This window comes from Leuresthes tenuis, unplaced genomic scaffold, assembly GCF_036924035.1.
Source record: "Leuresthes tenuis unplaced genomic scaffold, fLeuTen1.0.hap1 SCAF_17, whole genome shotgun sequence".
Taxonomy (NCBI): Eukaryota; Metazoa; Chordata; class Actinopteri; order Atheriniformes; family Atherinopsidae; genus Leuresthes; species Leuresthes tenuis.
In genome coordinates this window covers 11408548-11424748 of record NW_027325371.1, presented here as the reverse complement: position 1 = coordinate 11424748, position 16201 = coordinate 11408548, and the positions used below count along the sequence as shown (strand labels likewise).

Here is a 16201-nt window from a genome sequence, read left to right as displayed (position 1 = left end):
GCTAACTGTGTCAGCATCTGCACTGCACATTAATGGCAAGAGTAACATTGTGCTAGGTGTTGCTGTAAAGTGCTGACTCCTGAAGTTGCCTTTAAATTGCTTTTTGTTTTTTAATAATAAATCCTTTATCTTGCATCTCTGTTCCTATTCCTCTCCTCTGAAATTCAGAATCTTTTTAATCTAAATAAATAAACAGTTTTTGTGAGAAACTCAGTCAAAGCATTTATCTTTTGTCTTCTTTCTTTTGTTCCCAGGTATGAGGTTATGCAGTTCTGCTGGCTACAACCAGAGCTCAGGCCCAGCAGTGAGGAAGTACATCTTCTGGTCACATACTTGTGTGCCAAGGGATCAAGTGAAGCTGAGGAAGATTTTGAGCTGCGCTGGAATGCCTTGAGACCCAACCTGCTCGGAAGCACATCCCACACAGCTATATCCACAGCCCTAGTCCTGACACCCACACCTTCCACCGCTGACCCTCCTTGTGCAGATCAAACCCAGGCAGTAGAGCTGGCCTCCTCTGTCTCGTCCTCCTTCCCTCTGCTGGAGCACTTCTCCGATAGTTTCCACTCTGACACAGGGGACGACTTACTGACTGTCACAGAGACAAGCCACGGTCTTAACTTTGAGTATAAGTGGGAACTTGCCCGAGCAGAACAACCCTACTGCTCCTCCTCCACCAGTGGGCCACTGGGACAGGGCAACCCACACTACCAGGATATCTACTATTCAAGCAAAGGAAGTTCCTCAGGGGGTTGCAGGACTGACAGCCCGAACTCAAGTGTGTCCCCATCTTATTATGAACCTGAACACATAGGTGTTGTCCCGGTATTGAGTGCCCACAGCCCCTCAGTCAGTAGTGAGTACTACATTCGCATAGAGGAACCAGTGCAGTGTAATATTAAGGTGGATGACAGTGTTCTGGACTACAGCCCTGGACTTGAAGGCAGCAGCAGCAGATTGCCCTCAGAGAGTCAAACAATGGCACAGCCTAGTGCTTACTGGTCTACTGTTGAGAACACTAAATCAAATGCTAATGACTCTGACTCAAGTCCCACCATCCAGCTAACCATGCAGCCCCTGTTGAGACATTCATCCAGCACCAGTCCTGTAAAATTAACCTACTCTCATAATTACATCCAGTCCAATTCCAGTGACACAGTCAACAGTGAGCGCTCAGCAGCACGAAGGACACACCACCAGTCCTGTCTGTCTGAACTGGAAATGTCATCAGAGTCTCAATCAAACCTACTGCATCCAGAGGGCCGGTTAGAACACCAACGCAGTTTATCACAAGCTGTCAGCAGCCCGAGCTTAGGGTTCTGCGATCCTTATCTTGAAGCAAACGCAGATCATAGCATGGTTAATGAAAGCTGCCATAATATGGTGGGTTCCCTCAGAAAGACAATTCCCATTGTTAATCACATTAACATAGACGTAGGAATAGATGATGGCCTGCTGTTGGGGCAGAGGAGAAGTGGGGAAATTGAGGATGACTTATTCTCTGAAGGAGAGGCCACTAATTGGATCTCAAACCATTCAGCAAACAATAATAGCATGAGTTTTGACAGCAGGCAGACAATATATGGTAATGACAGCTACCTGGAGCTTCAATCAAACACCACAGAATTATGGTCTTTAACCAAGGCCACCACAAAAACCTTCCATAGCTCTAAGACTTGTGGCACCTTGGAGGGCAGAGGTGGAGACTCTGGTTGTAGTGCTGCTTGCAAGTCCACTGGATTAAGCTCATACATTCACTTATGCCACAAAGAAAGAGAGGAAGCTGCAACTCAAGAAAAAAGGCACATCAATGTAGATAACTTGCAAGGCATTGATTCTATCCCCAGCTCAAGTATGAATCCCAGAGGTACAGGGGTTCGAAAAGTGGAAGGGCAACATGAAATGCAATCACTGCTAAATAAAGAGAGGACATATTCAGAGATGACACCTGAGACAAGCTATATAAAGTCCCCACCTTCTCTGAGGGAGCCTCAGACCAGTCAAACAGGAGCCTTATCAGACAAGCATAGAAGTAACATCTGGGAGGGAGTGTCATCTGGAGTATCTGTGGGTCTGAGTAACAGGAGAATAAACTGGGCAGAGACATCACAGGACACCAGAGCGTTAGATTGTGGAGTAGAGATTGGAGAATCCAGCAGTTGTCTGGTTGAGCTTGGTGACTACAGTGAGGATGATGATGATGATGATGACGTTGCAGATCTTACATCAGGGATCTTTGCTGATTTCAACCTTGACTATACTGAGGTAGAGGAGGAAGACCTCAGTCCAAAGAAGAATCTAGAGGGGACTCCTGACTCAGCGGACACCATCAACTTGTTGTCATCAATGGCAAGCTCCTGTGATCAGGCCTTTAGTCCTGATCCCTTCAATACTCCTATCCTACCCAAATCTCTGGATAGTGGATATGACACAGAGAACAACGAGTCTCCAGAGTTTATTTTCAAAGAGTTTGGAGATCCACTCGGTGGTGAGAGGAGCCCTCGGTTGGGTGGAGAACCGGAAATTGTTCTGCAGGTGGGTTTAGGACAAGGGGTCTGCACCTCCACATGCACCTCAGAACACCATGTAAAGGTTCTGGCTGACAAGAACCCATACAGGGACTCAGCTTATTTCTCTGACTATGATGCAGAAAATGAGAGAAGTCCCCACGAAGAAGGTGGTCAGTTCTTTGCAGATTCAGTTAATCATTACTGTCATGCTGAGAATTTGAGCTCTCTAGGGGATGACTCTGTTGAAAAGCAGTTCAGCAATGGGAAAAAATGTACAATTCCACAACCCATCAAGAGTTGTGTTTTGGTGAATATCTCAAAAGCTGACTCAAGTTCACGCCACTCTTTTCCAACTCCTGGCTTGTCCATGCTGTCACCCTTTCCTCCACAGATGGGTGGCTGTCTGACCAAAGAGTCTGCTCCTGCAGAAGATGATCTTGGGTTGGAGACAGAGCACTCAGGCAATGAGCCTGCCTCAGATCTCAGCTCCTCCATTGGTTCAGAACCCCCCTCTGCTGTCCAGGAGGCCTCAGCAAACCATGAGCAGGGTAGCAGGAAGGCAGAAGACTACTCTCCTGTCCAGTCATTGCTGTCTGGCTGCACCATAACTGAGTACAGAGAAGAAAATGGTGATGGATCCACAGAGGAAGAGGAGCTTCCTGAATACAGTCATGTCAATGAGGAGACAGAGGACAGGAGGGAGTGTGTTAGAATAAATGAGGAAGATTTCGAGGACATAGATGCAGAGGAATGTGATAGCTTATGTGAGGAATCTAATGGTCCTCATGACCTTTCCACTTCCTCATCATTGTTGGAGCTTTGTGGGGAAGATGTAAGAGCTCCGCTGGAGGAGGCAGAAGATGAAGATGACTCAGATGACAGTGAGTCTGATGAAGAGCTTAGGACGTACAATATCCAAGATGAAGATAGTGAGGAGAGTGAGGAAGATTTCACCACAGTACCAGTGGTGGTAAGCGACTGCAGCAGAGCGAGCCACCTCCGCAGCCTCTTGAAGATGCCCACCCTGCTCACTGAGTCCTTCTGTGATGAGTTGGAGAGGAAGAAAAAAGCTGTGTCATTTTTTGACGATGTTACAGTGTTTCTTTTTGACCAGGTAGGACATATCTATATTTCAAAGTTGTGGACTGTGGCTTTTCTTCTGACAATTTGATTACTTAATCATTGTTTGTGTCTTCCAGGAAAGCCCCACAGGAGAGCTGGCTGACTATTCCTTCTCTACAGGAGTAGAGACAAATGGGCAGGAATCTTCAGACTCAGAACTCATGGCTCAATCCTGTGACACTCCCTATGTTTCTGGAGAAACTAATGGAAATAACTCAGATGAGGGTGAGGAAACACAATGCCACTCACTGTGATCCTAGATTGTTCTTCCTGGATTTATCACTATAGTAACTGCTGTCCGATAATATCTGTGTGGATTCAGGTGGGAGTTGTGTGTGGCAAGAAGACTGCGCCTTTGAGCCCCATCCATCCTCATATCAGAACGACCCTGAGCCTCCATCCTCACCCACATCGGTCGCCAACAGCCCTGGGGCTCCCAAAGCTGCCCCTGTGGCACTCAACCGTTTCATGGTCTCACGATTCTCTATCACACATGTGTCTGACCCCCAAGTGGGCTCAGCAGCAGGTCTGTAATGTTTATCCATTTTCGTCAACTAGTGTTTCTGTTGATAAATTTATGACATCCATTGCTCTTTTTAGTATGGTATACTACTTGGTATGCGTTAGTTGTGGCTGTAAAGTTTGTTAATTGGAGTTTGAAAGGTATTCAATTATGAACTAATTCCACTTGTGTTCAACAGGGACCAGTGATGATAACCCACAAGATTGAGTCCCCTGTGAGAAAGACCAGTGGAGTCCCAGTCCTTCTCAACACAGAAAAGCAGCATTATTATATCTAAGTGTTTTACAGAGTTTTATTTTTATCAACATTTAGGGGATCTGACCTTGGTGACCCTGTATGAGACAGTGCCTCATATTGTAGTGAAATAACCCGAATGATTTGCACACACTTATTTTTATTTCACAGAGAAAGAGCAATAGACGTAGGCATGGTTACTGATTGTGACGACCCCAGAAGGTGGATACAAAGTCAAATAGTATTGTTTCCAGAAGTAGGAATCTTATTGACATGCAGCACACATACAACAATAACTTATTTGCTCAATGCAGCACCAATTTCTTATGGTGACCTTGCAATTATTTTAAAAAGTATATTATGAGATTATCAGAAAATAAAAGGATGAAAAAAAGTGAAATGATAGGTATCATCGCTATTCCTCTCATCGGCTGCATTTGCACATCTGCTTACCATGGACCTAGCTTTTCTTGCAACTTAAGACTGTTACAGCTTTCATTGTAAGAACTGGAAAAGAGTGCTTGATCACTGTCGCGCAAGGAGCTGTGATGAATTTCTAAACAAACAAAACAAAAGCAAAAAAAAGGTGTAAGATCACTGGAGGTGCTTAATTTTTTCTCAAAATCCTAGTCATTTTCAAATCATACAAATTCTGGGACTTTGTGGCTTTAATGTGATTTTTGAGTGGAAACATGTAACAGGAAATCAGGGTGTTGCCACTACTTGATCACTATCACGTATCACTTTGGTTAATGATGCACTTTGTGAAGCCTCAGTTACTCTTAACCTCTTCATCTTGGAATTAAAAAGCCGGACATGTGAGATCCACGGTTTGTGTCCACACAAGGCCAGCTACATGTGTCTTTTACTTAGTAACATGTAATCTTTCATTTTAAAATAGATTTATTCATCAGCAAAACAATATCAGAGAGGCATTTCCACACAATTCAGTGGTGTCTGTCTAAACACCTCAGTCATAAATGTGGAATGTTATCACCTTTATGTATTTTTTCTATCAATTCTATCATACTTAAACTATTACATTTGTGCTGAAAGCCCAGATCTGAGTTGTATGAAGAAAGACATTTAAAAAAAGATCATATCTGGCATATTGTATGAATCTTATATCAACATGTAGCAGGTAGCTTGACTTGAATTACTACTGCTGTATCGACAACTCCCTCCCTTTCTCTATCCTTCTGTAGCTCCAAGTGCCAATGCCTTTTCCTTCCTCTCCTTGCCTTTTAAATTGTGCAAGACAAGAAAACATTGCTAATATTTTTGTATGAGCTCTTCAAAAGATACAATCCAGGATGACCGTCTCTAAAATTTGCCAAAGAGATATTACAAAGCCCATTGGATTAAGTGGCAGACTCCTTTGGAGAAGGTGAGGTGGGTTGATCTATGCACCGGTAGTAACACCATTGCTGTTACCATTCGTCCCTCACTCATGGCTGTTGTACTATCCCAAACGAATAAATCGAAATCCTTTTTTTCCTCTTTTTGTGTCTGTGATATTTTAAACTTTATATGCAATTCCATTTAACATTTTTCTGCAAAACAGTAAAATATGACAGCACAACACATAAAAGTATGCCATTTGTGCATGTTTATATTTATTTTTGACAAGATAATTTATATGCATTTTCTGTACAGTACAGATATTGTACAAACAGGACAAAGGTGAAATTGGAGACATGAGAGCTATATAAAAGTAAAAAAAAAAAAAAAAAGCATGTTAAACTTGATGCCCAGATGAGTGTTGTAATAAAAGCATGACCATATCACCCAGAGTAATTGACTCATCTGTAAAAACACGAGTTCTTAATGTAATGCTAAGAGGCATGTCAGCTCATTCACACATCCATTCATATTTTTGCTTTTTCAATGAGACCCTCAACTATATTCACACCGCATACTTTATATAAATGCCTCTACTTATTTTCCAGATGCGGATGATGTATAATACTGAGTGAATGACCAAAAGCAAAGATAATACTGCATCTTATTTGATAAACTACCAAGCCCTCAAAGCTTAATATAAAAAAAGTCCCATAAAGTAGCACTGTATTTAAACTCTTGGCTATCCGACAGCTTAGATATTGCAGTAATTCAAACATAATAAAAAGACTAACAACTCAAGCTATTCTTTTGTATTGTGGAGTTGCAACTGCACTGTACTGAAACTCGCTCAAGCAAAAAAAAAAAGAAAAAAAAAAAAAGAAAGTGAAACAGTCCCAGCAATATTTTTAGAATTATAAAAATGCAAGTAGAACTGTGCTGCATGTTCCCTCGAACCAGTTTATCGAACAATATGGTCAACGATGCTATCGTATGTTTGAAGAAAAAAAACAAACAAACAAAAAAAAAAAACACATTGAAGGCACAGTTCCCACATTCATAAATTTGGGTGTACTGTTTCACAACTTGCAAATATAAAGTTTTACATTTACTTAACAAAAGCAGAATTATAGTTTACTGTCCAGTCGAACTTTATGTGATCTTCCATTAACATAAACAGTAATGTGCTGGCATCTGTAACCATTTCACATTTACCCTCAGCTCTCATTTAAACAACTAATGCAAAATGTGCCATCACTCCTGATGAATGCTAATAATCTTCCAAAGAAATTTACAGTGTATAGTTTTGAAGGAAATAAACTAATCCCATAATAGAAGTGCAGATAAATAATTATGTGATGGCATCACTAGTTAAAACTTCCTAGCCATACCTTATCCATAACTGCTGTGATCTAAATAACTAATAACATCTACATTCACGCTTGTTTTTGAATGTTCAGACAGACATTCAGTGGTGGTGAAAGCAGTTGCAAAACATAAATTGGAAATTCTTTTAGTAAATTTCCTGAGCAGAGAAACTAAATTCTTAGTAGTGTAACATGTTTATTGTGGTGGCTTTTCACCCTAATCACACGTGTAGGCCCTTCTATGAAAACAATGAAACATGCCAATGAAGGCTTTTGTTTTCCTCTCATTAAAAAAAAAAAAGTGCCCATGAGTGGAAAAAGGGGACAGCTGGCTGCTAGTAGTAGATGGGTGCAGACCGGTCATCAGAGAAGGTAGGCCTGAGGAAGACCTCCAGGGTATGGTCACTGCAGGGAGAGGAGGGATGAGACAAGGAACACATAATTAGAATGAACATTGTAGGAGTGAGAGATTTAGAAAGACACACAAGTTTAATTATGTTACCACACCCACAGAAAATTGCCCTCTTAGTCTTAAAGTGAGACAAGAAAAAAGTTGGGATTTTGTGAAATTTAGCAAGCATGGGATGGGAAAACTACTAAAAAATAAGATGGAAAACTGTTTATGATATGCATGCAGGGTTAGTCTCATCTGTGCATGAGATTTGCATACAAAAGGATTGAGAAAGAAAAAAAAAAAAAAAAAAAAAAAGGACCCAACACAGAATTCAAGGCCTACTGGACTGAGAGAATCAAATGCTGCCACATCCATAGAGGCCAAAGTACAGAAAAGTGATTTCCAGCATCTTAATGCAGCCAGACAGCCAGTGATAACAGAGAGGACCAGGCATCAATCAAGAGAAGATGAGAGGAAATTGGTTGGCTGAGAAGCGATGGAGACTGGTGACTTACGGAGGTCCCGTTCCCTCAGAACCGAGACAATTCTGGACCCAAACTGGAAGGTAAAGAGAACCTTTGGGTTTGTATGGTACATCTCTCAGATCATGCATGGGTCACAATTTGTAAGGACACTTGTTAGTCTGATGCAAGATGAACATACTGTTGATAATAATTCACTGAAATGAAGGATGCAAAACGGGGAGTACACACTTCATGCTCAACATGCCATACCATTTACAAAACAATATGCCCCTTTTCAATTGTATGCTGTATTCATGGGGACAATTTTTACTGCAAACTGATCAGTGAGAAGTTGGGTGTCCTAAAAAGTGTTCCTTCTCTGACCAAAAGACAACTCGAACACAAGCAAAAAACGCAACACACAACCAAGGAGAAGGAAGGCAGGCAGGAAAAGTTCAGATACTCACATTCAGCATTCTGTACAAATCACCACCTCACACACTTTTTTTCTACAATGACGGCAGCACAGATGCTATGGGTGCTCAGGGAGGAGCAAGAATGAAACAGCATGCGTAAGACACAGCTGTGACTTAAAATGATCCATAAAAGAGTTTGAGTATAGAATTTAAAGTGAAAAAAAATTCAGAACTGTAACTTTGAAACAAATTAGAACTGAAAATGCCACATCACTGGCAGAACAGATTTCTCTTCAGACCAGACTGTTTATTAATATATAGAGATATGTTTTATTTAGAATACCTTTGTAAAAAGTCACCATACATTCAAGGTCAAATTTTCGTGTCACAATTTCTGGTTTCCCTCCACAGCATGCATAATATAAACACTTCAACTAATCAGTAGGTTTTTTTTTCTGGAAATAGGTTACAAAGACAGCATCATTTTTTTTTCTCTAAAGAAAAGACCAAAAACTACATAGCCACTCAGGGAATACAATCATATATAACACTGAAAGCTGCAAAAACTGTGGTTATAAATTAACCTATAACTAATTCACAGCTGTCATTGAGGATACTCAACTAAAGACCATAGACCCTGTCACTACCGGATGTGAGCTGCTGACTGATGTGAGATGCACACGCTGTGGGGTAATGGAGATCTATACAATATCTGTCCTGACTACGTATTAGTATATATATAGCATTTCAAATCCCCACTATACCAAAACATGGCTTTCTTAACAGCAAAAAAAAAAAAAATTTAGATAAAAAATAGATCTGTTCATTATTCTAACGGCATCTACCCAGCGTGCCGAAGTGGACTTATTAGATGTGCATCTGGGTGTTCAAATGAAGAAACCAGGTGGTGCCGAGTTCTACATACTGTATGTTGAGGAAGTCACAGAGTACATAATGAGATCCAATTTATGGTGTTTGGAACGATCAAAATTTAATGAAAATAATCAAAGAGATGAGAAAATTACAGTCGGTTTTGGAGACATGTGCATAGTGGCAATGTACATAAGAACGGAAAAAAAGGCATCTTGGTGTTTTATAAGTATGCAAGGAGGTGTTAGTTCACTATGGCGCACGTGCAAGTGTTATCTGAGCATGCGCGTCTCATATTGGGCAAATTCACATCAGGCAGTGACAGAAACCTCCAAATGCACTACGCCTTCAAGGGGAAAAAAATAGAATATTGGAGTAAGGCATTTCATATATAGGGAGATATATATATACATACATACATATATAAATATATATGTATATGTATATTGCAGGTTTATATGTGCCTCCAGGGGATATTTAACGGAGCACAAACTTAAAAAGGAAAAAAAGCGCAAATTAGTGGACAGACAGAAACAGTTTCAATCAATATATAAACTGTATATTCTAGAAGCTCTGAAAGTTTGATTTTTTTTGCACATAAAAATGTGTTTAATAGAAAAAAAAAAAGCAAAGTAAGGCAAATATGACAGACCCTCTGGACGAAAAATCAAGTCTACCACTGACACAAGGGAGCACAGCAGGACCAATGGGATCTCTCAGAACAGAAACATATTAAGCTGCTGCACAGCCTTACTTTGAACAAAGCTTTTTGAGCATTTGTGTTGGGTGGGAACTCAACAATATTGGGCCCACATGTGCTTAAAAAGGCCATTCAGTCAGTGGCATAAATACAATGACATAGAAGTCTTTTGGCACTTGTACAGTACATGAACATGTCTTTTAGTTTTGACAAAATGACACAACCATGTACATGCATGAAAGACTAGCAGTAGCAAAGGCAGTCTCTTGAGAGATCAGTCCATGATGGTGGACTATGATCAGACAGAGTTTTCAGAGTCCATATCGCTGCATGCCGAGCAGGTAGGCCCCACTCTGGCTCTCTCGCTCAACGCAATCCTCCACCCACCAACCGCTACTGTCCACACCGACGCCACCAGCAGCAGCACCCAGGACGGACAGAAGGAGGAAAGGAGGGACCCGGGGAGGAAGAGAGGACAGAAAGGAGGGATGAAACTGGCCTCTTCCATTCGGAGAAGGGGTGTGTGTGGAGGCAGAGGGAGAAGAGGTGGAGATAAGCGGACAGGAGGGAGGCTAAGAGGAGGGAAAGATTGGGAGGAAGAGGCCCCTGTGCTATCCGGAGCTGTCTGTTTCTGTCTTTATGTCTGTTCTCACACAGTCGAAATCAATTTGCCATCAGGACTGTCACTGTGGAACAAAGAGAGAAGGAAGCTTGCCAGGTCGGACACACTCAGAGAGAAATGGAGAAAGACAAGACAGGTACAAGAAGGCAGGGTGGAGTTTAGGAGGTGGGGTCAGGAAATTTATTTTGCCCCACCTGCAAACTCCAAATGCACCCACCAAAACTAGGAAGATTGGACTTCCAATTCCCTCATCAACACTTTAATACAAACATGCTTGGTGGTTGGAAATTGTTGGACAAACCAAAAACCTTTCTAGTCTAGGTTTGTCTCTACGAGACGCAGAAAAGTACAAAATCAAGAAGTTGCAGTTGATGAGAAAATCATTAAGTCATCTCCTTAAATACAGGGATGTAGTATTAGTCTGTTGGGTGAATACACCCAGCTGGACAGTGTTGTTTCAAAATACTGATAAAGAAAAAATGGAGAAAAAAACAAAACAAAAAAAACATACGTTTAGAGCAGACAGGAGTATGTGTAACAGCTTGACACTGGAGCTGAATGCCCCAGGCTGACAAGCAGAAATGACTGAGATGAAGTCAGCATGATGACTACTGTCACAACACGTACTTCACCAAACACTAATACATATGCACATTATTCAAGAACATTATTCCCATCTCTCGCACATATACGCACACCATCTTACACACATTTATATACGTGCATAGAAGGATGTACTGCCTGATTGGACAGAAACAGGCATAGCTTTATTTCTAACCTTAACCTCACACAACCTTGGAAGTCAGCAAAGACTTGATAGAATTTCTGTTCTAATATACTGGGCCAAGAGCACTCTGACAATAAAATGCGATACTGACCCTACTAGACAGCAATACTTACTATTAAAAAAGATATCTTAAAAAAAGAGACATAAGGAAGAGCAAAGAGGAAAAGATGAAGCAGACAGAAAAAATATTCAAAGCAAACAATTTGAATTCAACTGAAGTGGTAGGCATCTTAAAACTATAGCAATATACAGGGTGTCCAAAAAGTCTCTTTACAATTTGTTTACAAATATATTACAAAGGCAACTGATGAGAGATCTTATTCAGATTTGTTCTATGTACTCAATAGTTATCAAAGTTTTTAAATCGCATTGCAGTTGTGTATTTTAGCTTTCCTGTTATTGAAAGAGGTACTGCTAATAAATGGCTACTCCTCAACAAAAGTCACAAGGTGTGTCATGGTTTATTGAAACAAAATCAGATACGTAGACTCAGTGAAACTCCAGAACTAAGCATGGTCGAGATTCACCAACACATCTGTCAATTCGTGCATGGCACAAGAAAATTATGGAGACCGGGACAGTGTTGGATAAAGGGAGGAGTGGACGACCAAAAACAAAGGGATGGCCCGATTCCCTGGCTACGTCGTTCACCAGATATCGCTACCCTGGATTTCTTTCTATGGGGTTATATTAAAGATATTGTGTATCGAACAAAGCTACGGGACACCACTGATCCAAAGCAAAAGCACACCGATATCATTGATGAGGCTAACATGGAGCAAACATGGCATGAAATTCGAGTACCGTCTTGATGGGCATATAGAGGTGTATTAAATTAGTTTAAAAAAAAAAAAAAAAAAAAAACAACTTCAGTATCTAATCTTTATTTTGTAACGACTTCCACATAATTTGCTTTTGTAATAATGTAATAATTTTGTAATTTTTTAAATTGTTATTTATGGACAGAATACCTGAAATATACAAATGCAATGTGATTAAAAACTTTGATAACTTCTAAGTACATAGAACAAATCTGATTAAGATATTTCATCAGTTGCTTCTGTAATATATATATATATATATTATTAAAGAGACTTTATGGACACCCTGTAGATCTATTGCTCTAGTTTAACTCCTCATTGAACCTTCAACAAGCAAAAGAAAATGAAAGGCCAAGTGTTCTAATTCTTCTATCATTTTGTCTAAATTGCTTTTCAAATAATAAGCTGAATGCTTTGGTTAATAAGAGGTGTCTGCATACATAAACTGAAGTATATTTGGGTTAAAAATAAGTTATGTTCATGACCTAGAAAACCAAGCAACATTGTGTACTCCAGGTGAACAATGGGGGGGGAGAGACAACATTAAAAATGTTATTGTGTTTTACCATTTTGTGTAAACAAAATCAAATTAAAAAATTAAAAAAAAAAAAAAGAATGGCTCACAGAAATAAAGCAAGAAATAACTTTGGACGCCTCTATGAATTAAATTCTCTGGGATTGCTTGTGGTAATTTGAATAACATGCTGTTAATCTAAATTGACAGCCTGAGTGTTCTTCTTTTGAGATGATAGTGGCAGTCATACAGCATCATTCAAAGCTTGGAGGGTAGAGCAGTTAAGTCACTTACCTTGTGGCAAAGCGACCATCATAATCCTCAATAGCAGGCTGAAAAAAAATGTACAAGTATTTAATTTAGAGATAGTATAGCTAGTACTGAGGTGCTTGTTATATTTAACAGAACACTAGATGGCAGCAGAAACAAAGCTAAAGTGTCAGTGTCAGTGTCAGTTACTGCAGGATTACTCATTTCAAATTATGCAACACAGCATTAAATCGGATGGGGGCTGCAAATTAACAAAACAAGAGTAACAAGTTTAGAAACTGCACAGATAATGGATACTACACATTGTACTACCTGTGGGCCAAAGCCTGCCATGCTGTAGGGGCGTGGGCGGGTCTGTGCTAAGCTCTGTGCCAGCAGTCGGGCAGTCAGGCCATAGTCAGGTGTGGGCAGTGATGCATCACTCTCCAGTAGGTTCCCTGTGCTGCTGCTTTTCCCATGATGGAGACTGGAAATGTTAGCGGACAGAAGCCTCAGGACTTTGGGCTCATTTGGGCTCATCAAATTGACACACTATTGATGACATGTACATACTTCACTCTGAGCTTGTCATTGTCACTTTCAGGCAGAACACGTGTGTAGGAGAACGGGAACCAGCCACGCCTGCAAAATTAGCAGAACTTGTTAAATACTATACTAAAATGTGTGACAAATATTACAATTTCACAGGATGGATTCACTCAAAGCTAAGCAAATCAATACATTACTTACATCTTGTTTTTCTCATTCTCTCCATAGTGCCAACCATCACGGGCTTCAGGCACTAGCAGGGTGATGACATCTCCTTCTGAGAAGCTGAGCAGGGTGCTGTTGTCGCCTGCGGCGTGGGAAAAGATGGCCTGGACACGAGAGCGACCATTCTTTTCAAGTCCCGCTGCCATGGAACTGGACCTGGGCAGGGTCCGTGTCTCTCCTGCGAGGATTTTGATGCATAAATGATTAACATTATCAAGTTTTCAGGAGTGTTGAGCTCAGAAAGGGTAGTCAGGAACCACATATGCTAAAATTGTAGCAACCTCTTGAATGTGCTTTTGTTTTGCAGGATTACCACTATGCTGCCAAATTGATTGCAATGTGGTGTAATCATCATTAACAAACTAACAATAGTTGAGATGATGGTTAGACTCATCATTTCATGAATCATAAAAACAGACCTTCATATACAATTATAGGAAGAGTTTTGGTGCTCAAACATTCAGCCTATGAATGCTGAAGCCTAAGTGCTAATAAATAATAAAATCCAAGGATTGTCTGGATATCTTACCCACTGGGTTTTTATTTTTGGCAGGGGCAGGCCTGCGGACTGGTAGAGTGTTGGAGTAGACGTCGCTGACCTGTCTCTGAGGCTGGGCCTGAGACTGGCCCTGTGCCTGGGTCTGAGGGGATGAAGGTCTGACTTGGGACACAGACATTGTTCCCCCATCTGTCCAGTATTCTTCTCCATGGACCCCTGTTGTCCCATTGACCATGGACATGCCATCAGGGCCGATCAGCCTCTGAAATAAATAAGCGGGTGTGTGCAATTGGTAATGACTGTAAATTGGTAAATATCAATGACCTTGTACAATGTTGTAGCAAGAATATAATTTCAAATATTTGGATAATGTTTAAATGATAAATATGAATACTTATGACATTCTGTTTGAATACAAAATATATATATCTATATATATATAGATATATATATCAGTATGTCCATATCAACCACTTAAGTAGAATTAAAATGTAAACATTGTCCTCGCTTAAAGTTAGCATCTTTTAGTTTATTGCGTGAGAGTCAAAATAAAAATAAGCCATTCATTTCCTCACCGTCGGGTGTCCAAGGCCACTACCCATAAAAACAGCCAGCTCTGGGGGAACAGGAAGAGGCTGGGCTCCAGGGATGGGGTCTGAGATGACCAGGTTGGATTTGGAGGTGTGCAGGGGACTTGTGCCTCCAAGCGCAGCAGAGCCCATCTGTTGAGCCAGGAGCATGGCCCTTTCTGGCAACTTATTGGGATCTGAGCAGGCCTGTTGCCACACTGGAATTTTCTGAGTCAGGAGGTCTTTACCCTAAAAGGACAATTACAAGATTGGGGAAACATAAAAAAAGCTGTTACAGGAGCTGTAATGTAACCTCTGAAAAAGGCTAAGCTAAGAATTTGCTTTGACTGCTCAATTTAGTTCTTCTTCCAAAACAATACAATTAGTCCTCAAAGATATTTTATCTGTGTGTATCCTTAGTTGCTGCCCTTTGTGCAGCTATGATAATGTGCTGCGTGGGTGATGCAGACCTTCACACAACCAAGCTGCCCACTGCCGCATCTCCCAGCCTGCGGACACAGCTGTTCTTTTAACAACTATACAATGACAAGCATGTGTGTGAGTATTGCACACATGAACAAACTGTTATGTCCCATTGTATGTAGTAATTTGAATCTCTCATCAACTCTTTCCCCCCTTCTATAATGCACAAAAATCTTGTATAGATGCAAACGCTCTCTAGCAACCTTCTGGGAGAGGGTTCTTCAGTTTGCTGAAAGTGAACACTTCCCACACACTCCTCCATCCTGATTAATGAACAGACTCCATTTTGAAGAAAAAAAAGATTAAAAAAAGAAGCAGCAGCAGCACAGTCAATGCACACATACAGCATAACGTCCTCCTCCAGCCATATCTTCAGGCTGGCAGTTCTCACCCACCAATAATCCCAGGTGACTGATGTACTCCATTACCCATGAATTTAATATTCTTGAGAGATGGAAAAGAGTGCATTTGGAGCACACACCCACACAAACAAACACACAAAAGGCCAACCATTAATATGTAAATTGACAAAATCTTGCTTTTAAAACCCCTTCTTCTCTTAAATTGTAAGAATCCACTGAACACTGAACTTTGCACAGATTTATTTTCCTATTAGTCCTTTCATGGACTGAGAAGGTGACCAGATACTCGACCAGGAAATGATGGATTACAGTTTCACATATGCCTGTGAGCTGGTCATTGTCTACAGTCTTGAGACATCTTTCAACTGAAGAGGCCCCTGTCAGCAGTCAAAACTAACGGAGCTTTGAATTATGTCTCCTCCTGTGTTCTTTTTGCTTAATAGTGGTGTACAGCTGCTGAGTTTCAGAGGAAAATATTTACACAAATTTAAGTGAGGACATCAACACATACATGTTTAAACATACAGAAAATGGGTTTCTTCTTAAATAGGTGGGGCTTATCTGAAAGACAAGGGAAAAA

At 40.7% G+C, this 16201-nt stretch overlaps 2 protein-coding genes across 8 annotated transcripts in view; one reads left to right on the top strand and one right to left on the bottom strand.

The window, feature by feature from the left end:
- Nucleotides 1-5889, top strand: part of aatka (apoptosis-associated tyrosine kinase a) — a 32050-nt gene extending 26161 nt beyond the window's left edge. For all 3 annotated transcript variants that reach the window (XM_072369608.1, XM_072369609.1, XM_072369610.1), the window contains 4 exons: nucleotides 255-3624; nucleotides 3710-3857; nucleotides 3955-4158; nucleotides 4334-5889. In XM_072369608.1, the coding sequence (XP_072225709.1) occupies nucleotides 255-3624; nucleotides 3710-3857; nucleotides 3955-4158; nucleotides 4334-4362 (3751 nt within the window). In that variant the 3' untranslated portion in view covers nucleotides 4363-5889. The remainder of the gene's footprint in view (nucleotides 1-254; nucleotides 3625-3709; nucleotides 3858-3954; nucleotides 4159-4333) is intronic.
- Nucleotides 5890-5975: 86 nt separating this feature from the next.
- The window catches only part of LOC140273954 (BAR/IMD domain-containing adapter protein 2-like), a 48034-nt gene continuing 37808 nt past the window's right edge, over nucleotides 5976-16201 (bottom strand). Inside the window, exons 8-15 of one of the 5 annotated variants that reach the window (XM_072369613.1) lie at nucleotides 14783-15025; nucleotides 14238-14469; nucleotides 13685-13886; nucleotides 13508-13576; nucleotides 13268-13421; nucleotides 12980-13017; nucleotides 8007-8049; nucleotides 7419-7502 (exon numbers count right to left, since the gene is read on the bottom strand). In XM_072369613.1, coding sequence (XP_072225714.1) covers nucleotides 8022-8049; nucleotides 12980-13017; nucleotides 13268-13421; nucleotides 13508-13576; nucleotides 13685-13886; nucleotides 14238-14469; nucleotides 14783-15025 — 966 coding nt within the window. In that variant the 3' untranslated portion in view covers nucleotides 7419-7502; nucleotides 8007-8021. Of the gene's footprint in view, nucleotides 7503-8006; nucleotides 10628-12979; nucleotides 13018-13267; nucleotides 13422-13507; nucleotides 13577-13684; nucleotides 13887-14237; nucleotides 14470-14782; nucleotides 15026-16201 lie in introns of those variants that run through there. The other 4 variants (XR_011908067.1, XR_011908068.1, XM_072369611.1 and 1 more) reach the window with 4 other exon arrangements.